This window comes from Bison bison, unplaced genomic scaffold (genome assembly GCF_000754665.1).
Source record: "Bison bison bison isolate TAMUID 2011002044 unplaced genomic scaffold, Bison_UMD1.0 scf7180017864284, whole genome shotgun sequence".
NCBI lineage: Eukaryota > Metazoa > Chordata > Mammalia > Artiodactyla > Bovidae > Bison > Bison bison.
The window spans coordinates 884,690-905,323 of record NW_011494856.1 but is presented as its reverse complement, the minus strand read 5'-3'; the positions used below and the strand labels follow the sequence as shown (position 1 = coordinate 905,323).

Genomic DNA, 20,634 nt, shown 5'->3' with positions numbered 1-20,634 from the left:
CAAGCGCCACAACTACTGAAGCCCTTGCGCCCTAGAGCCCGTGCTCCACAACTAGAGAAGCCACTGCAATGAGAAGTCCATACACTGCAACCAGAGAAAAGGCCACGCAGTAATGAAGACCCAGCACAGCCATAAATAAATAAATAAAATTATAAATAAAAATATGCATTTCAAAAAAGAAAAGCCAGCAATCTGGAGAGGAGTTAATTCATGTCCTGAGACCAGCTCTAGATTATGTTCAGCCATGCCCGCTTTTAAAGGAGAAAAGGGGAAAGAACCTCAAGGAACCATTAAGGCAGGAAGTTAGATTATGCATTGTTCTCCCTTGTGCACCGACTGGCTGACTTCAGATACCACATTGCCCAGTGACTTGCCTGCAGGTTTGCTAAGGGAGCTGTTGGAGGTACGGAGTTAATCATTTTTTAGCTACTTAAGTAATTCTTCATCCTTACTTTTTAATCTAGGAAAAGAATCAACAGGTTAGGCAAGGCATGGTATCTATTCAGGAGAGCATAAGTCAGGAATTAGGTTAAATTGCCTGGTGATTTCATCCCTATAATTAGGTTGTTTTAAGGTTAGAGGAACCAGAGATCAAATTGCCAACATCCACTGGATCATCGAAAAAGCAAGAGACTTCCAGAAAAACATCTACTTCGGCTTTATTGACTATGCCAAAGCCTGTGTGTGGATCACAACAAACTGTGGAAAATTCTTCAAGAGATGGGAATACCAGACCACTTCACCTGCCTCCTGAGAAATCTGTATGTAGGTCAAGAAGCAACAGTTAGAAGTGGAGATGGAAAACAGACTGGTTCCAAATTGGGAAAGGAATACGTCAAGGCTGTATATTGTCACCCTGGTTATTTAACTTGTATGCTGAGTACATCATGAGATGCTGGGCTGGGTGAAGCACAAGCTGGAATCAAGATTGCTGGGAGAAATATCAATAACCTCAGATATGCAGATGACACCACCCTTATGGCAGAAAGAAAAGAACTAAATAGACTCTTGATGAAAGTGAAAGAGTAGAGTGAAAAAGTAGGCTTAAAACTTCAGAAAACTAAGATCATGGCATAGGATCCCATCACCTCATGGCAAATAGATGGGGATACAGTGGCAGATTATTTTTTGGGGGCTCCAAAATCACTGCAGATGGTGACTGCAGCCATGAAATTAAAAGATGCTTGCTCCTTGGAAGGAAAGTTATGACTAACCTAGACAGCATATAAAAAAGCAGAGACATTACTTTGCCAACAAAGGTTTGTCTAGTCAAAGCTATGGTTTTTCCAGTAGTCATGTATGGTTGTGAGAGTTGGACTATAAAGCTGAAGAATTGATGCTTTTGAACTGTGGTGTTGGAGAAGACTCTTGAGAGTCCCTTGGACTGCAAAGAGATCCAACCAGTCCATCCTAAAGGAGATCAGTCCTGGGTATTCATTGGAAGGACTGATGCTGAAGTTAAAACTCCAATACTTTGGCCACCTGATGTGAAGAACTGACTCATTTGAAAAGACCCTGATGCTGGGAATGACTGAAAGCAGGAGAAGGAGAAGACAGAGGATGAGATGGTTGGATGGCATCACCGACTCAATGAACATGAGTTTGAGTAAGCTTCAGGAGTTGGTGATGGACAGGGAAGCCTGGTGTGCTTCAGTCTATGGGGTCACAAAGAGTCAGATACGACTGAGTGACTGAACTGAACTGATGGTTAGAGGGGAACAGAAATGGGCAAACAGGAAAGGGGCAAAAGAGGTACTCCCACGACCCTCCTCAAACCAGAATTCCTGGAGTGTCCCTGCAAGTGGCTGGGGGTGGGTCAGCTAGGGGGCTGTCCTCTGCTGAAGCTCCTGTCTGCGGGGCTGGTGCCCATACCTCCCGGATCCAGGGCCCCAGATTAGGTGAGCACTCGTAGAGACAGGTGTCCTGAATAAAGTGGCGCTTGCATGCAGGCTCCATCTTGCCGCAGTGGTCCCAGTCGAATCTGTACAGGCTGGAAATATCCTTATGCGCTTCTATGCTGGTGTTGACAAAGCAGCAGGCATTCTTTTTCCAAGGGCTGCACTGTTGGGGGGGGCGGCGGGGAGAGGGACTCAAGGGTGATCCTTCACACCCAGCACAACCAGAATATTCCCGCCTTTCCCCTTCAGTCCTTGATTCCCCAACAGTCTTCAGAGAAACATCAGGTGGAGGAACCCTTTTTGGGGGACAGGGTTTTCCAAGACTGTGGGATCCCAGGGGTAACAGTCATCACAATATTCATTCATTCAAATTTTTATTGAGCTCCTATTTCTAACCCAGGCATTTTTCTAGGAACTGGGAACAAAATGAAAACAGCACTGGATAATTGCTTTGGGCAAAACAGGAGAGGAACAGGACATTTCAGTTTTCTGGAATGACCAGATTAAGCCTCTTTGGGAAGGCTCATCTTCAGATAAAGATCTGAAGGTGAGGAAGCAAGTTAAATGAACCACAACCCCAGTAGAGTTATAATTACAGAAATACACAATGATCTTATGAATGAATGAAAACCCATGGCCTAGAATTTAGTATAAAAGCAGAATATTAAGGGGACTTCCCTGCTTGTCCAGTGGTTAAGAATCTGTCTGGCAATGCAGGGGATATGGGTTTGATCACTGATAGGGGAACAAAGATCTCCATATGCCACAGAGCAACCAAGCCTGCAAAGAGCCTGTGCTGTGAACCGCAATGAAGACCCCACACAGCCAAATATAAACTTTAAAAAAAAAATTTAAAAAAGAAAATCAACCCCCTCCTTCCCCTCAAAAGGTCTCTCCAGGCCTGCTTCCTGATTTGAGTAACACGGAAACTCAACAACCGAGAAGCTGAGCTCTAGGCATTGTTCTGACCACACTGGGCACGCAGTACATGTAAAAGAGTCGATGCAAACTGAAGAAAGAGCTGTTCAGGGAACTTCCCTGCCTCCACCAAGGACGGGGGTAGACGTTCCCTGAGGCAGCTCTTCCCCATCCCAGATGACCCCTCGGCCTACCTGTCCATGTAACTTGTCCTCGGGACCTGGTTTTTCCTTATGGTACCTGGCATTCATGCAGACGTTGAGAAGCTGAGTCCCGGGCCGGGCTGCCCCCACAGCAGCCACACACACTAAAAGGCACAGCAGTGGTGTGATCTTCCAGGCCATGCCTGTCTCTGAAGAACCAATTTCCTTGAAGGCAGCAAGGAAAGTCAAAGTGGGTCCTCAGGCTGTTAATAATAAATTAGGAGGGTGGGTGGAGTCTAGGGCGGGATTGAGCCCTAGTAACTCTAATCTTCCTAGTCTCAGGAAGATTGGGATCAGACACAGGCTTTTGAGACAATACCTTCCTGGCTTTTCTACAAGGTCTTGAGGATCAAGTGGTGCAACTGACAGGTGGAGTTTGGGCAAAATTCAGAAATAGCCAGAAGATTGCCAGAGGTCCACAATCTCTCCTTTGAAATCCGTGAAGGCAAATATTTCAGAGTTTAAACTTTTAAGATTTGTTGACTGAAAACACACACAGTGTAAGAGCTATTGAGTTGAGTGAACCACACATCTCGGTAGAAAGTTGCTTCTAGTCACAAGGTAAAAAAAAAAAGGTACCTTTTTTTTTAATTGGAAGAGAAAGTGAAAGTGAAGTCGCTCAGTCCAACTCTTTGCCACCCCATGGACTGTAGCCTACCAGGCTCCTCCGTCCAAGGGATTTTCCAGGCAAGAGTACTGGAGTGGGGTGCCATTTCCTTCTCCAGAGGATCTTCCCAACCCAGGGATTGTAGGCATTGTAGGCAGACGCTTTATCATGAGCCACCAGGGAATTGGAAGATAATTGCTTTACAATGAGCCGACTCATTAGAAAAGACCTGATCCTGGGAAAGATTGAAAACAAAAGGAGAAAGGGGCGGCAGAGGATGAGATGGTCAGATAGCATCATTGATCCAAGGGACAGGAGTCTGAGCAAATTCCAGGAGATGGTGAAGGACCGGGAATCCTGGCAAGTTGCAGCCCATGGGGTCGCAAAGAGTCAGACGACTTAGTGACTAACAATAAAAACAATTGCTTCACAGTGCCGTGGAGGTCTCTGCTGTAAATCAACATGAATCAGTCATACCCTCTTTCTTGAGCACCCCCCGCCATTCCACTCCTCTAGGTTGTGTCAACTACAAATGGTCACTGAGCCTTGGCAAGAGCCAAGAGCAGTGGCAGGCAGCGCCTGCACAAGGGCATTTGCCACCTGCCTCTGTGGAGATTAAACCCTGCGCTGCTGTGCTGTTGACCTTCAACACCCCCTGAGGAAGTTCAGGGTGGAATGTGCCCCAGGGAATCCGGTGGGACAGGTCTTTAGATAGTTAGATATCTTTAGGAGTTGATTTTATGATTCCAATCCTTGCATCTCCTCATATCTAGAGAAGCAATAAATCCCTTCATGGTGACATCAGATCCTCACGACTAGCAGAAAACTTCTTGTAAAGTAAGCAATTGATTGCATTAAACTCCTCCTTCACCAAAACATATATTGACCTTCCCCGACTGCCTCTTTGGAGTAGTCTCTCGGAGCTATCTGAGGTGCTGCCTCCTGGGCTGCAGACCTCATTTTGCCCCAAATAAAGTTTAACTTGCAATTCTCAAGTTGTGCATCTTTTTTTTAAATTTATTTTTTAATTGAAGGATAATTGCTTTACAGAATGTTGTTGTTTTCTGTCCAACCGCAACATGAATCAGCCATAGGTATGCATACATCCCCTCCCTTCAAGCTGTGCATCTATGGTAGTTGACAGCTATCACAGAGTGCCAGGCTGGCTCCCTGTGTTACACAGCAGCTTCCTGCTGGTTACCTGTTTTACACAGGATAGTGTACGTAGGTCAGTGCTAGTGTATCAATTTATCCTACCCTGTCCTTCTCCCACTGTGCCCACCAGTCCATCTTCTACATCTGCATCTCCAGGTCGTCTCTGTAAATATGTTCATCAGTACCATTTTTCTAGACTCCATATATATGTGTTAATATACAATATTTGTTTTTCTCTTTCTGATTTTGTTCTGCCTAATAGACTCTAAGTTCATCCATCTCTCTACAGTTGACTCAAATGTGTTCCTTTTTGTGGCTGAGTAATATTCCATTGTATATATGTACCACAACTTCTTTATCCATCCATCTGTCTATAGATGTCTAGGTTGCTTCCAAGTCCTATGTGTGTGAAAGTCGCTCAATCTTGTCTGACTCTTTGCAACCCCATAGACTATACAGTCCATGGAATTCTCTAGGCCAGAATACTGGAGTGGGTAGTCTTTCCCTTCTCCAGGGGATCTTCCCAACCCAGGGATCGAACCCAGGTCTCCCGCATTGCAGGCAGATTCTTTACCAGCTGAGTCACATGGGAAGCCCATGCTTCAATGTCCTAGCTATTGTAAATAGTGCTGCAGTAAACATTGGGGTACAAGTGTTTTTTTTGAATTGTGGTTTTCTCAGGGTTTACGCCTAGTAGTGGAACTATCACATGGCAGTTTTATTCCTATTTTGTTAAAGAATCTCCATATTGTTCTCTATAGTGGCTGAAATTAGAATCAATTTATATTCCCACCAACAGCACAAAAAAGTTTCCTTTTCTCCACATCCTCTCCAGCATTTATTGTTTGTAGTTTCTTTTTTTTTTTTTAATGATGGCCATTCTGATGGGTGTGAGGTGATAGCTCTTTGTAGTTTTGATTTGCCTTTCTCTGATATTGAGCAATGTTGAGCATCTTTTCATGTGTCTGTTGACCCTCTGTATGTCTTCTTTGGAGAAATGTCTGTTTTAGTCTTCTGCCCATTTTTTGATTGGGCTGTTTGTTTTTTTGGTATTGAGCTGTATGAGCTCCTTATGTATTTTGGAGATTAATCCTTCATCAGTTGTTTGTAATTTTATCCCATTCTGAGGGTTGTACTTTAATCTTGTTTATTGTTTCCTTTGCTATGCAAAAGCTTTTAATTTTAATTATGTCTCATTCATTTATATTTGCTTTTATTCCATTACTCTAGGAGATAGGTTAGAGAAGATCTCTCTGTCATTTATGTCAAAGAGTGCTAAGCCTGTTTTCCTCTAAGAGCTTTATAGTTTCCAGCCTTAAATGTAAGTCTTTAATCCATTTTGAGTTTATTTTTGTGTATGGTGTTAGGAGGGCTTCCCAGGTGGGTAGTGGTAAAGAACTCACCTGCCAATACAGAAGATGTAAGAGACATGGGTTTGATCCCTGGTTCAGAAAGATCCCTTGAAGAAAGGCATGACAACCCACTCCAGTATTCTTGCCTGGAGAATCCCATGGACAGAGTGGGATTCCCTGGTGGGCTACAGTCCATAGGGTTGCAAAGAGTTGGACAAGACTGCAGGGACCCAGCACGCATGCAGTGTTGGGAAGTGTTCTAATTTCATCCTTTTACATGTTTTGCTTGTTGTGCTCAGTCACTCCATCATGTCTGACTGCGCAACTGTAGCCTCCTCTGCCCATGGTATTTTACAGGCAAAAATACTGGAGTAGGGTGCTATTTCCTACTCTGGGAATCTTCCCAATCCAGGGATTGAACCCACATCTCTTGCATCACCTGCATTGGCAGGTTAGTTCTTTACCATCAGCGTCCCCTGGGAAGCCCCTCTTTTACAGGTAGCTCTTCAGTTTTCCCAGCACCATTTATTGAAGAAGTTGTCTTTTTTCCATTGTATGTTCTTGCCTCTTTTGTCGAAGATAAGGAGTTCCTTATACAGCAAGGAGATCAAACCAGTCAATCCTAAAGGAAATCAACCCTAATATTCACCAGTAGGACTGAAGCTACCCTTTTGTGGATCACTGCCTTGTTGTGGCAAAGCGGCTTGTGTAACCTGATAAAGCTGTGAGCCGTGTCATGTACGGCCACCCAAGATGGACGGGCCATAGAGGAGGGTTCTGACAAAATGTGATCCACTGGAGGAGGGAATGGGAAACCACCTCGGGATACTTGCTGTGAGAACCTTATGAACTGTATAAAAGGACAAAAATATATGCCACCGAAAGATGAGTCCTCCAGGTCTGAAGGTGTCCAGTATTAACTTAAAAAAAACTAAGATCATGGCATCTGGCCCCATTACTTCATAGAAAACAGAAGGGGAAAAGGTGGAAGTAGTGACAGAGTTCCTCTTCGTGGGCTCTAAAATCACTGCAGATGGTGACTGCAGCCACGAAATCCGAAGACATTTGCTTCTTGGCAGGAAGGCTATGACAAACCTAGACAGTGTGTTGAAAAGCAGAAATATTACTCTTCGACAAAGGTCATATAGTCAAGGCTATGATCTTCCCAGAGGTCACATGTCGTTATGAAAGCTGTACTGTAAAGAAGGTGGAGAACGGAAGAATTGATGCCTTCAAACTGCTGGAGAAGACTCCTGAGAGTCCCTTGGACAGCAAGGAGATCAAACCAGTCAATCTTAATGGAAATCAACCCTGAATACTTGTTGGAAGGACTGCTGAAGCTGAAGCTCCAGTATTTTGGTCATCTGATGTGAAGAGCCGACTGACTGGAAAAGTCCCTGATGTTGGGAAAGATTGAGGGCAGGAGAAGAGGGCATCAGAGGATCAGATGGCATCACCAATGCAATGGACATGAATTTGGGCAAACTTCAGGAGATGGTGAGGGACAGGGAGGCCTGGTGCACTGCAGTCCGTGGGGTCGCAAAGAGTCGGACATGACTGGGTGACTGAACAACAACAACAAGAACTGATGCTGAAGCTGAAGCTCCAATCCTTTGGCCACCTGATGCGAAGAGCTGACTCATTGGAAAAGACCCTGATTCTGGGAAGGATTGAGGGCAGGATCAGAAGAGGGCAACAGAGGATGAGGTGGTTGGATGACATCACCAACTCAATGGCCATGAATTTGAGCGAACTCTGGGAGATAGTGAAGGACAAGGAAGCCAGGCATGCTACAGTCCATGGGATCACAAAGAGTAAGACATGACTTGACTGAACAACAAAAGGTCAGTGACTGAAGTCGCTAATGACTTACTCCCTGTAGATGGCAGAACGACATTCTTTCGCTGGCAGTTTTATCAAAGGTAAGGCAAAATAAGATAATACAGTTGTATGCACTCAGTGATCAAGCACATGTTGTATGGGGAAATAGCTACACTAGTGGGATAATTAAAATAATAACCTCGCGTTCATTCTCAGATGAGATTTTGACAACAAATGACTGTGTAAAAGTTTACAACAGTATCTTAATTTTGGAGCTCCAAATGCAGATCTATGTTTTTTTTGTTTTTTTTAAAGCCCTGCTTCCAGCTCTTTCCAGTTTCATTATTTAGCTACTCTCAGAGACCCTGTGACCTGGGGCAATGTCAGAGAACAAAGGCTTGGAGGTGGACATGAGCAACAGTTCACCTCCAGGGTCCAGGGCGGCTCCTGAACCCTGCCCCAGAGCTGGCCTCTTGATAGCATCTCAATCTCCTGACCTCTCACACTGAGATTTGGGAGGTGCCTGCTCCCTCATCCCACTGCTCACCAGGTGCCTGGTTCTCCTAAAACGCCCAGAATTCATTTCCCATGGCTCCTAAAGCTTATGCATCCTCCCTGCTCACAAAGTTGCCCTGCCCTCCCATTGCCCCCCATCTCCTGAAGAACTCCAGCATCGTGCCTGGGTCTCCTGGATGGGGGCTGAGCTGAGTGGCCTCCAGGCTGACTCTGCCCTAAGGGCTCTGGGAAACCTGGAATTAAATTCCCACAAAGCTCCCCTCATCCTCCTTGTGTCCTCACTTTTCACCCTTCCACAATTCAATATCCTGCTACACATGTTTATTGTTCACTGTTTAGGTGTTCATTCATTTACTAATTCATTCATTCCAGGATCCAATTATCTCTCCATGGACCCTGTCACTCCCTGATCTCCAAGAGCACAGGAGACATCTTAACTCTTGGAAATGCCACATGGTTCACAATTAGGTTCCTTTGGGAGCACAGAGTCTAACAGTTTAGAGCACAGGGTTTCGGATCCCAACTCTCACACTCCCTCCACCCCCCCTTGACCTTGGGGGAAAATAACTCACATTATCTTGAGGCTTAGTTTCCTTACCTGAGGATTAAATGTAGGGGGGAAGCCCTAACAATCACTAGCCACCTGGGCCGGGACTGAGAAATCACTTGGGAATGAGGAACGTGCCCCAAGTCACACAGTTCAGTTCAGTTTAGTTCAGTCACTCAGTCGTGTCCGACTCTTCGCGACCCCATGAACCGCAGCACACAGTAGGGACCACCCACGTCCAACTCTGGACCCTCAAATGCAGGGCTCCTTCAGCTTTTGCCCCCTGTACCTTCGCTGTGCGGAGGCTCCCATGGGGTGACTAGCAGACTCCTGGGGGAGTACTGGGAGGGCTGAGAAAGCCCTTTCTCCACTCAGTCAGTTGGTGATTCTTTTTTTTGCTATGGCCTCTTTCTAGAGCCAGTGCTTTCTTCCCCTCCATGCCACATAAATCAGCCTGTAAACCCCTCCCCATCTTCCTGGTCTCAGCTCAGATCTGGGTCCAGCTTGCCCCTCCCTTCTCCCCTCCCACCCCCACACCAATCATGACCCTGACACCACCACCCCTCCCCACATGGTCCCAGACTTAAAGCTCTGAGCACTCAGTGCAGTGCTGAAAGGCAAAGTCCTGGGTTCTACCAACGTATAGTTTAACCTTGGGCAGGCCCCGATTCTGCTTCTGGATTCTCTGCTTTTAGGGATCCTGCCAGAGTGGATCCTTCCAGTTCAGATCCTTTAGTGCTTTCTGGGAGTGCCCCAGGGTGTATAGCTAACATACCTGGGAGGAATGCTGGCTGTTCGTCTGGCTCAGGCTTCTGTTCTGCTCTGCAGTCCCCCTTGCCTCACTCTAGGGGACAGAAGGGCTTAGTGGCCTAGGAGACGGGCCGTGGGAATGTGGCCCAGGAGAGGCTCTTAGGATAGGGCGAAGGCCACCCAGGAGTTAATTATTGCATGTGGGCTCCAGCCAGGCCTCCATGGGAGGGTGGTGGGTAGGAGTGTGAGGATTAATAATGCAGGCCCAAGGTCAATTACCGAGCCCCACTTACTCCATTTTCTCCCCTAAACTCAGTTCTGAGAAAACCTTGCAGCCTGAATTGCTGAGATCCTTTAAAATAATCTGCTCCACTTCTAACCCCCTCATCCTGTTTTACAGATAAAGAGAATGAGACCCAGAGAATCAGGATAGAGCTCATTGCAGGGCAAAGGCTGGAGCACAGGTTTCCAAGCTCCAGGGCACTTGAACAGAGTGTTATTCTTGTTCAGTCACTCAGTCATGTCCGACTCTTTGCGACTCCATGGACTGCAGCATCTCAGGCTTCCCTGTCCTTTACTGTCTCCCTGAATTTGCTCAAACTCATGTCCATTGAGTCAGTGATACTATCCAAACATCTCATCCTCTGTCATCCCCTTCTCTTCCTGCCCTCCATCTTTCCCAGCATCAGAGTCTTTTCCAATGAGTCAGTTCTTCGCATTAGGTGGCCAAAGGATTGGAGCTTCAGCGTCAGTCCTTCTAGTGAATGTTCAGGGTTGATTTCCTTTCTAATTGACTGGTTTGACCTCCTTGCTGCCCAAGGGACTCTCAAGAGTCTTCTCCAGCATCACAATAATTTGAAAGCATCAATTCTTCAGCACTCAGCATACAGAGTGCAGAGTTCCCATATCCCCAGCTTATAGAGCCACTGACTCTTCAATCTCATCAGCCTCAGGCATCACCCACTTCCAGCTGTAAAATCACAGATGTTCAGTTTACTAGAGCCTCAGTTGTCCCAAGGCCCTAGCTCCCCTCCCTTCCTCCATCCATTCACACAAGTCTACTTTCTCCAGCAGCCAACAGTCTGCTCTAATGTAGATTCCTCGCCCCCTACTCCTACCCCAGCCAGGAACAGAGCCTTCCTTTTTACACCCTCTGAGGCCAGGTTGCTACCACTGCTGGAGAAAAAGAAAAGAGGAGGAAGAAATAAGTTCAGGAGAGAACATTGAGCTCTCTTGTGTTGAGGTGCTATGTGCAACGTGGTGTGAGGTTGTGGTAAAAGAGAAAACCCAGGGAAGGGTCCATGTTGGATGTGGAAGCCATCAGCCTACACACAGCAGCAGAAGTTTAAAGAATATAGGGCCTCAGTACTGTTGGAGGACTTCGCTGGTGGTCCAGTGGTTAAGAATCCGCCTGCCAATACAGGGGACATGGGTTCGACCCTTGGTCCAGGAAGATTTCACATGCCTTAGAGCAACTAAGCCCTTGCACCACAGCTACTGAGCTTGAGTCTTGCAGCTACTAAGCCAAAGCACCCTAGAGCCCTCGCTCCACAAGAGAAGCTATCACAATGAGAAGCCTGGACACCACAACCACAGAATAGGCCCTGCTCGCTGCAACTAGAGAAAGCCTGAGCACAGCAACAAAGACCTACTGTAGCCAAAAAATTAACAAAAATTTTAAAAAAGGTCTCAGTTAAAAAAAAAAAAATGCTTGTAAAGGGCACCGGTCTGGGCCCATGGAGCAAGGAAGTGGGGAGCTGAGAGCCAGAAGAGGCAGCCGGATTACTGGAGGAGAATCAGCCAAGAAGGAAAGCCCCATAGGCCTGCAAAGAAATTGACTCCAATGCGGGGAGGAGGGAAGAAATGGACTCCCAGGAGACCCCCATCTTGTGCCCTGCTTTCCCTCTCCCGCAGAGTGAGCCATTCCTGAATCTTGTGACAGACAAGCTGGGAGGACTAAGCCCTCTGAACACCTGAGCAGGTAGAAGGCAGCTAGGACCCCCAGACATCCCTCCTGGCTTTACAAGCCCAACTCAGCCTTCTCCTGATTGGAGAAGCATGGCCATGTGTCCAGGAATGCCCCAAAGCATTCTCCTATACACTCATCTAAGGGCTTCCCAGGTGGCGCAGTGGTATAGAATCTGCCCGCCAATGTAGGACACACAGGAGACACCAGTTCTCTCCCTGGGTTGGGAAGATCCCCTGGAGTAGGAAATGGCAACCCACCCCAGTATTCTTGTCTGGGAATTCCCATGGATAGAAGAGCCTGGCAGACTATAGGCCAGGGGTTTGCAAAAGAAATGGACAGGACTGAGCACACACACTCACGTATGTGTTCATCAGGATGGACTTTCCCTGTCCCCCATTCTCTGCCCCTGCACCAGAAGTTGATTATAAATTGGACTTTATAGATGCTTTTGAACTCTGGTGTTGGAGAAGACTCTTGAGAGTCCTTCGGACTGCAAAGAAGATCCAACCAGTCCATCCTAAAGGAGAGCAGTCTTGGGTGTTCATTGGAAGGACTGCTGTTGAAGCTGAAACTCCAATACTTTGGCCACCTCATGCGAAGAGCTGACTCATTGGAAAAGACTCTGATGCTGGGAAGGATTGGGGGCAGGAGGAGACAGGGACAACAGAGGATGAGATGGCTGGATAGCATCACCGACTTGATGGACATGAGTTTGGGTGAACTCCGGGAGTTGGTGATGGACAGGGAGGCCTGGCGTGCTGCAGTTCATGGGGTCGCAAAGAGTTGGACACAACTGAGTGATTGGACTGAACTGAACTGAACTGATAGTCCATCCACTCAGGAGTGATGTTTGACCCCTGAGAACTCAGGGGTTCAGAAGAAGAGACTGGCAAGTGGGAGGTAAGTTGGACCCATGAGTTCTAATCCATGAGGAGTCCCTGCCCTTGCTGAATCTCATGCCGAGCTCTGAATCTGAGACCCCAGTGCTCAGACCACCTGGCCAACAGGCAGAGACACAGTCAAACAGCCACTGTGAAGCTGATCTTGAGAGTATCCACCTGGATTACAAGCTTAATATCAGCCAAGTTAGCCGTCAGCATCCTTGTGGACCCCAAACTGAAGGCTACTCTGTGACCAGACAAAAATAACAGGAAGGTCTTTGGCCCTGCGTGGGTAGGGGCTCTGGGCTGCAGGGAGGGGGGATGGGAGAAGCTGGAGCTTTTCCTGAGTGCGAGCCAGCATCATATGCAATTGCTTACCACCCATCCTCATAGTTGAGAAAAATATAGTTCCCAGGCAGCAAAGAGGGGCTAGGATTCAGAACTGAGTCTGATTCCAAGCCTGGTTTCTTTCACAAAGAAAGGAGAGCACTGTGAAGGCATCAGAGTCTGAGGACTGCAGATCCAGTGTTTCTTCTCTGGCCTCATTTCCTGCCCTTGTCCTCTTAACTTCTATCTTAGCCACCTAGAAATTCTCCTCGTGCTTCTATCACCTCCAAGCCTTTGTACTTCTTGAACCTTCTCCAGAAAATGTCATTCCTCCTGCCTAATCTGCTTGGTCAACACTACGCTCTCTCTGGAAACCTTCCCTCACCTTTCTGGCTTCCACAGAACTGCGCCACACTCTGTGCTCCCCTGGAGCAAACCCTCAGCTCAGTGTGCTAAGAATTGTCAGTTATCAGGTCTGTCTGTCTGCCCCCACCAGAGAGTACAAGGCACTTAGTTGCCTACGTGTCAGCTGACACAGCCAGAAGGCATCTGTTGACCGACAGACTGAGTGCATGGATTCCTTTGCTTCCTAAGCACCTCCTCTGTGCGAGGCACTGACCCAGGGCCAGGGGATCTGACACAAAATGACATAGACACAGCCTTTGCCTTAACGTGTGTATGTTTTGTAGGGAAAGTCAGACAATAAGCACAGCGAATTGATATCTATACAAGAGGACCCGTGATGTGATGAGAAAGTACCCAGGTGAGAAGTTCTTTTGGTTGGGTTGTCAGAAGTCGTTTGTTGTGCTAAGTCGTGTCTGACTCTTTTTGAGGAATTAATCATAGGATGAACTCTAAGTGGCTACAAGAAGTCAGCCTGCAGAGTATCAAAACATTCTAGGAAGCTCAACTGAACACAGTGAGTCAGCCTGCAGAATATACAAGAACATTCTAGGAACCCAGAGAGGAGGGGACTTCTGGGCCACTGAAGGAGTTTGGTTTTTCCAGCAGATACCATGGGAAAGCATTTAAAGGGTTGGAGAGGGGGGTGTCACAAAAATAAAACATTTTTTCGGTATTTGTTTTCATTTTTTAAAAAGCGTCCATCAGATAGTAAAATTCCAGGGTGAAAGTTTGATGATGAATAGGATATTTGCCATCCTCAAAATATCTACCTACAACATACTTATTAATTACAAAAAGGGGGAAAGTAATGGAGAAACCCGGCAGACCCAATCCCAACCAGTTAACGTCCTCAGGAATGGGCCAACCTGACACCTATGCCCCCCGCCACCACGATGCATCAAGAGCACACAGAATTGCTTTCAGGATATTCATGTCCAAAGTGCAGAACCTCAGTCAGATAAACCCAAACTGAGAGTTATTCTATGAAATAACTTTCAAAGATGTCAAGGCCATAAAAGAATGAACCTCCCTCCCTCAAATGTCCATCAGTAAGTGAATGAATTAAGTGTGATCAATACATAGAATGGAATATTGCCCAGCAATGAAACAGAATGAACTAGTCTCTGTAGATCAATATGGAAAGATCTCAGAAACCTTGTTCTCGTGGTAAGAAACATGGCCAGTGAAAAACTCTACTGAGACGCCCTTTATCCCACCTATCAGTTTAGAAGAAAGTCAGCTTAGTAGAACATTCAAAGTGTGATGCTCTACTGGGTTGACCACATGATGGGGAAATAAGGCACTCGTACATTGCTGGTGGGGGCCCCATTGATACAACCCCTGTAGAATTATAACTATCAAAATTATAAATCCAAATGCTCCTTGACCCAGCAATCCCTCTTCTGGAATCCAACAGTATAGCATTCTACTATGTATATTGTTATTCACTGTAGAATTGTCATTAAAAACAAAAACGAAAAAACAAAACAAAAACGAAACTGAGACAATGCAAGCTTTCCTCATGAGGGTCTGCCCACCAATATCTCCTTCCCAGCCCACATCTAGTAAGGGAAGGAAAGGGAAAGAAACTTCAGGAGCCAATAACTCATCTGCCAGTCTCTCCCAGCTTCCCTCCACCAATTCTCTTGTTCTCTTGTGGTATAGGAGGGGGAAGGCCAGTGCAGAAGAGCCCCAGGCTAAGGATGAACTTCCACCCTCTGCTTGCTGATGAACTTCATGCTAGCCCAGTCCCTTTTGGGACCTCTCAACAGGAAGGATGGAGCAATAAGGCATGCCTACCACCTCCCAACCCACTCATCCCCAAATTATTTATAAAATACAGTACACACATGGATATATTTATTAGAATAAACTCTCAGAGGATCCCCATAAGGTTTTGGATCAGGAAACAATGACCAAGGTATTATGAGTCCTCCTCGTCTGAGAGAGTGGAGCTGGGTTGAACTGAGATAATCACCCAGGTTGGGTGCAGGTAAGGAAGATGTTCAGGTGTCGGCAGCGAGAACAGCTTAGTTAAGGAGCCAGAGTGGCAGCATCTGGGTCAAGTTGAGCAGGAGGGGTCAGATCCCCTGGGGTGTGGACCCAGAAGTAGGGTTCTCAGCATAAAATCTCGCCACCTCCTCATTGGGGTTGCCCTGGAAGGGGTCGAACCACATCTGAATGCAGCGGCCGCTGCCCCGGCTGTAATTGCTGACCTTGTAGGAGTGACTCCAGATTTCATTGCACAGAGCAGCAGGCGTCGGGAAGTAGAAGTCAAAGCGGTGGCAGGCAGCTTTCACTGGGCACTGGTTGTACCCTGTGGGGAGGATGGAAGACCTGTAGCCACTAGGTCCAGAACCATCTCTTGCTCTACCAACCCCACAACCGCAAATCTCCATAAACCCTTCCACACCCCCACCTCCCCCTCCCACTCCCCACACCCCCCAGTCCTCACCTGAGGTCCCAGTTCCAGCCCCTGTGCCAGTTGCTCTTGCAGGTGTAGGAGGTGCGGCAGTCTTCCCACCAGCTCTGACAGTCCTCTTTGCACAGGGGCACACCCAGCACCCGCTCTTTGCGCCACCTCTGGTTAACCTGGAGGGGTCAGGGGAGGGAGGGAGCCAGTCTGTCAGGGATCTCAGCTGCTATAGCCTTGATGGGGTCCAGGGTTGGGGAGGTGGGGGCGATGCCTCTATCACCCTCAGACCAGAATTCATGAACCACACCCTCCCTGCAAGTGACCAGTAGACTCTGCCCTCTGCTGAAGCTCCTGTCTGTGGGGCTGGTGCCCATACCTCCCGGATCCAGGGCCCCAGATTAGGTGAGCACTCGTAGAGACAGGTGTCCTGAATAAAGTGGCGCTTGCAAGCAGGCTCCATCTTGCCGCAGTGGTCCCAGTCGAATCTGTACAGGTAGGAAATGTCCTTATGGGCTTCTATGCTGGTGTTGACAGAGCAGCAGGCATTCTTCCTCCAGGGGCTGCACTGTGGAGGGGAAGATGTGGGGCTAAGTCCTTGAGCCACCGTGGCCATCTCCATATTCTGGCTCCTCTGCCTCGGGTAGATCATCCAGAGGATCACTCGCTGGGGAGGCTGCCCCTGAGCCTGGACTTGAGAACCCTCATTTTGGGGTAGAGGCAGTAATAATACTGACCTTCTAACAGAAAGTAACACAGGGGACGTGGGAGATCTGGGGAATCATCATCTGGGGGGACATTATTATTTGTACATCTCTAAACTGTTTACAAAGTTATTTCACGTTATCTGGGTTATTTATATTATTCATTTTGCACCGAGCTGGTATTAACTGAGTGCAGGCACTGTGCTGGCTGATGAGTATACTGTAATGAACAAAATAGATCAAATCTCTGCCCTCCTTGAGCTTATGGTTTTAGTGAGGGGCAGGGAGGGGGGATACAGAGAACACTGGGGGCACAGAAAAGAGCAGATGCAAAGTCCCTGAGATTCTTGCACTTTATCTTCTCTTACTGAAGATAATGGTCCCAGTCGAAAGACCATTACTCCAGTTTTACAGAGTTTAAGGAAGCGGCACCCTTTGTGGATGGTAAGGTTAAGGTTTTAACTCAGGACAGAGAGGAGAGGGGAATCCTGGACTCAGGTTGTGGTGGGGGGTGGAGGAAAGGGGACTGGTCTGGCTCTTTCAGGGTCTGGAAGCCCAGGTGAGGGGACTCCTGGTAGGTCTTGAAAGAAGAGAGGCGCAGAGTGGCAGTGACCCACACATGGCCCGGCCACGGGCCATGGGACTAAATATGGGAGGCAATCCTGGAGAGGTAAATTCAAGGCAGGTAAGAAGGTAGCAGGGGCTTCCCAAGTGGTGCTAGTGGGAAAGAACCCCCCTGCCAATGCAGGAGATATAAGAGACACAGGTTCAATCCCTGAGTTGGGAAGATCCCCTGGAGGAGGGCACAGCAACCCACTCCAGTATTCTTGCCTGGAGAGTCCCACGGACACAGGAGCCTGGTGGGCTACAGTTCAGTGGTTCACACAGAGCTGGACACGACTGAAGCGACTTAGCACACATACACAAGATGGGAGAAGTGATTGTGGTTTTTAGGAATTGCCGTGGGCTGGGAGTCAGGAGCTGAGTGATCATGATGCTTGAAATGTCTGAGATGAACTCAAGCATGCAGGCTCAAGTGAGGGGGCAGTTGTGATGGCTCCGGACACTCAGGAGAAACTAAGGAAAGTCCTTGATGGCGGAGCCAAACTGATCCCTCTCCAATAACCAAGCCCATGCCTGGAGCTGCTGCCGCAGAGCCTGCTTCCAGGCTTCCCTAGCTTTTTGTGCATATCGTTCCTCAGATGCCCAAATCCTGGTCAACTTGCAAGACCCCATCCACTGCATCCCTGACCTGCCAGCCAGGGTCAGTGGTTTCCTCCTCTGAAAGGATTAATACATGTAATGAAAAATACTTCCTGGCCCGTTTTGGAGAGGCTCTAGAAAACCGGCCACTCTCACATAGCCTATGTCCCTCTGAATTGCAGTCACCTGTCTTCCTCAAAGATCTGCGCACCATTTCTTGGCAAAGAGGAAGTGCTACTAAAGGTTCTTTAAAGCCCCCTTTAAAACTTAAAAAATCCTAAAAATGCGGTGGTGCATATGGACTTTCAGTTTTGGAAGATGAAAACATTCTGGAGGTGGATGGTGGTGATGGTGGTGAGGTTTGCATGTGAATCTACCTAATGCCACAGCATTGCATGCTTAGAAATGCGTAAATGGCAAATTTTATGTTATGGGTATTTTACTAGCAAATGAACTGTTGGAAATAGCTCAGAAGTCATGGGCTGCTGAACTTCCCTCTCTTCACTTGAAGACCCTGGAGACAGTCCATGCCAGCCTTTCCCTGGGGACACTGCAGCACCCCCAGCAGTGTGAAGGCTTGTAGGGAGCCGAGGGAGAGACCAGAGGGGATAAGATACCCGCATTTCTCATGAGCCTGGAGTTCAACTTCAAGCTCAGAGTTCCTGAGCTGCTTTAGGGATCTTCCCTTGAGACCAGCCTCACCTCCCCTTCTCTGCGGGCCGCAGTGTTCTTGGCTCTGGCCACACTGGACTTGGCACCACGCATGTGTCACCCTCCAACCTGTGTACACACCGTCCTCTGCTAGGCTGCCTTTTCCTGCTTTGTCTTCCTGGAAAACTCTTACTCAACCTCCAAGGCCAAGCCAATGGCCTCTTTACTTGGAAGTCTTCCCAGCGTATCTGATTTGCCACTTTCTCATCAGGACCTAATGGAGGTGAGGACCTGGCCTATTTGTAGTTCTTTGTTACATGGTGACCATGAGAGACCTGTCTCTCCTACCTTGACTTTGAGCTCCATGGGCTGGCACATAGTGCAGGTTGGGAAAGGTACCACCAGTCCCTCTCCCGGCTGGATTCTTAGTTCCCATGTCTACCTGTGCCTTCTCTGGGCCTATTTCCTCATTTGTATAAATAGAGACCACCTGCTGCTGCTGCTGCTAAGTCGCTTCAGTCATGTCCGACTCTGTGTGACCCCATAGACAGCAGCTCACCAGGCTCCCCCGTCGCTGGGATTCTCCAGGCAAGAACACTGGAGTGGGTTGCCATTTCCTTCCTACCACCTATCAAGTAGGTATTCACAGACAAGGTGTGAGGAAAACACTTGACCCATAGAGGGCGCTAGATAAATAGTCCTCCCAGTGTTGTAGTGACCTCCTAGGAGAGGTCCACCAGGATCACCTCCCTGCCACCCTCCTGCCTCCATCACTCCCAAAGCTGATCTTCCCATCACCCTAACTTCTCCCTTTTTGGGGGTCTTCCCTCTCCCCTACCCCAGACCCCACCCCATCCTCACCTGCTCGTGTAGACTGTCCTCTGGGCCTGGTTCTGCCTTGTGGTGCTTAGCATCCATGCAGACATTAAGTACGTCTGTCCTGGCCCGTGGAGTTCTGGGGACCTGGGCACCCCATGCAGCAGCCACCAAAGCCAGAAGCAGCAACTGTGTCATCTGCCAAGCCATGACCACTCACTCCTGCCAGGAAGCCACCATAAGACTCTTGGTCAGATTTCCTGTCTCCCTCCCAAACCCAGATCTGGCCTCCTCACCTGGCTTACCCCACTTCACCAATGAGCTGAGCGATGAAGGGCCTGTAGAGGTCTGGACCAAGTGGTAGGAATCCACCCCCACCTGAGGACATTTCAACACTAGCTCTGTGACGTGGAGGGAGCCACCACCCCTCTCTAGACATCCCCTTCCGGTTTTGCCAAACAGTATTTCACCACAATCAGAGGGTCCTGCATAACAGGAACCATGGGGCATAATCTGCTGATGGGGTTTTTGAGTGAGAGGAGGGGTGTCAGCCAGCCTTTGCTTCTGCTTCCTCATCCCATCCCAACTAGCCCGAAGCAACCTAAGTTTAGGAGCCAAGAGATTGCCAGCGGAGTAAACAGGGAAGCTGACCAGTGGCCAGATGAAGGCCATTGAACCATTCAGTTCTTGCTTAAGGTTCCGGAGCCTGTGCCAAGGGAGCTGAGAGTAGCGAGAAGGCTATATGGAAAGCTGTGCTGTGCTGTGCTTAGTTGCTCAGTCATGTCCAATTCTTTGCAACCCCATGGACTGTAGACCCCCAGGCTCCTCCGTCCATGGGGATTCTCCAGGCAAGAATACTGGAGTGGGTTGCCTAATCCTTCTCCAGGAAATCTTCCTGACCCAGGGATCAAACCAGGGTCTCCTGCATGGCAGGCAGATTCTTTACCAATTGAGCTACCAGGGAAGCCCTAGTGAGAGCTAAACCTCAGGTCCTTACACCTCAACAACCCTCTGCAACCCCCACTGAGAGGTCTTGGGAAGTTCCCTGGGCAGAGTCAGGACTGGACCTTGGGGAAGGCCAAGAAGTAAGGAGAATGTGGAGGAGAAACTGAGCCAGAGCAGTGGGTGGTGGAGGCATCAGAGGAAAAGCCCTCCCAGGACACCAGGGGAGCCCCCATCTTGCCTCTCACCTCCTACTTCCCATCCCTACTTTTCCTCCCTGTCCTGCTCTTACCTCTGCCCTCAGCCTATCTGGGATAGGAGAGTGTCTCCCCTCTCTTTTATAAGCCTGTGCAGACTGCTTGGTCAACCGCTCAGTCAGCGAAGTCTAGAGGCTTTGTCTAGGAAACAGCTCAATTGTCTTTCAGTTCAGAGCCAGTTAAATTATGGTATACACACCCAGTGGGATTTAACCTGTTGAAAAAGATTCAGAGAACTCTTGACGTATGAATATGGAAAACTTTCCAAGTACATTGTTAAGTGACAAAAGAAAGGTGTA

At 48.1% G+C, this 20,634-nt stretch overlaps 2 protein-coding genes across 3 annotated transcripts in view; both read right to left on the bottom strand.

The window, feature by feature from the left end:
* The window catches only part of FOLR1 (folate receptor 1 (adult)), an 11,036-nt gene extending 1,131 nt beyond the window's left edge, over positions 1–9,905 (bottom strand). Inside the window, exons 1-3 of one of the 2 annotated variants that reach the window (XM_010849488.1) lie at positions 9,793–9,905; positions 3,011–3,222; positions 1,873–2,061 (exon numbers count right to left, since the gene is read on the bottom strand). In XM_010849488.1, coding sequence (XP_010847790.1) covers positions 1,873–2,061; positions 3,011–3,160 — 339 coding nt within the window. In that variant the 5' untranslated portion in view covers positions 3,161–3,222; positions 9,793–9,905. The remainder of the gene's footprint in view (positions 1–1,872; positions 2,062–3,010; positions 3,223–9,792) is intronic. The other variant, XM_010849487.1, reaches the window with a different exon arrangement.
* A 5,284-nt stretch (positions 9,906–15,189) lies between these two features.
* FOLR3 (folate receptor 3 (gamma)) lies at positions 15,190–19,550 on the bottom strand. The gene is given in 5 exon segments (XM_010849486.1): positions 15,190–15,666; positions 15,791–15,941; positions 16,142–16,330; positions 19,182–19,358; positions 19,433–19,550. Coding segments are annotated over 4 exon segments (741 nt in total). The 5' UTR covers positions 19,347–19,358; positions 19,433–19,550; the 3' UTR covers positions 15,190–15,430.
* Between the last annotated feature and the right edge of the window lie 1,084 nt (positions 19,551–20,634).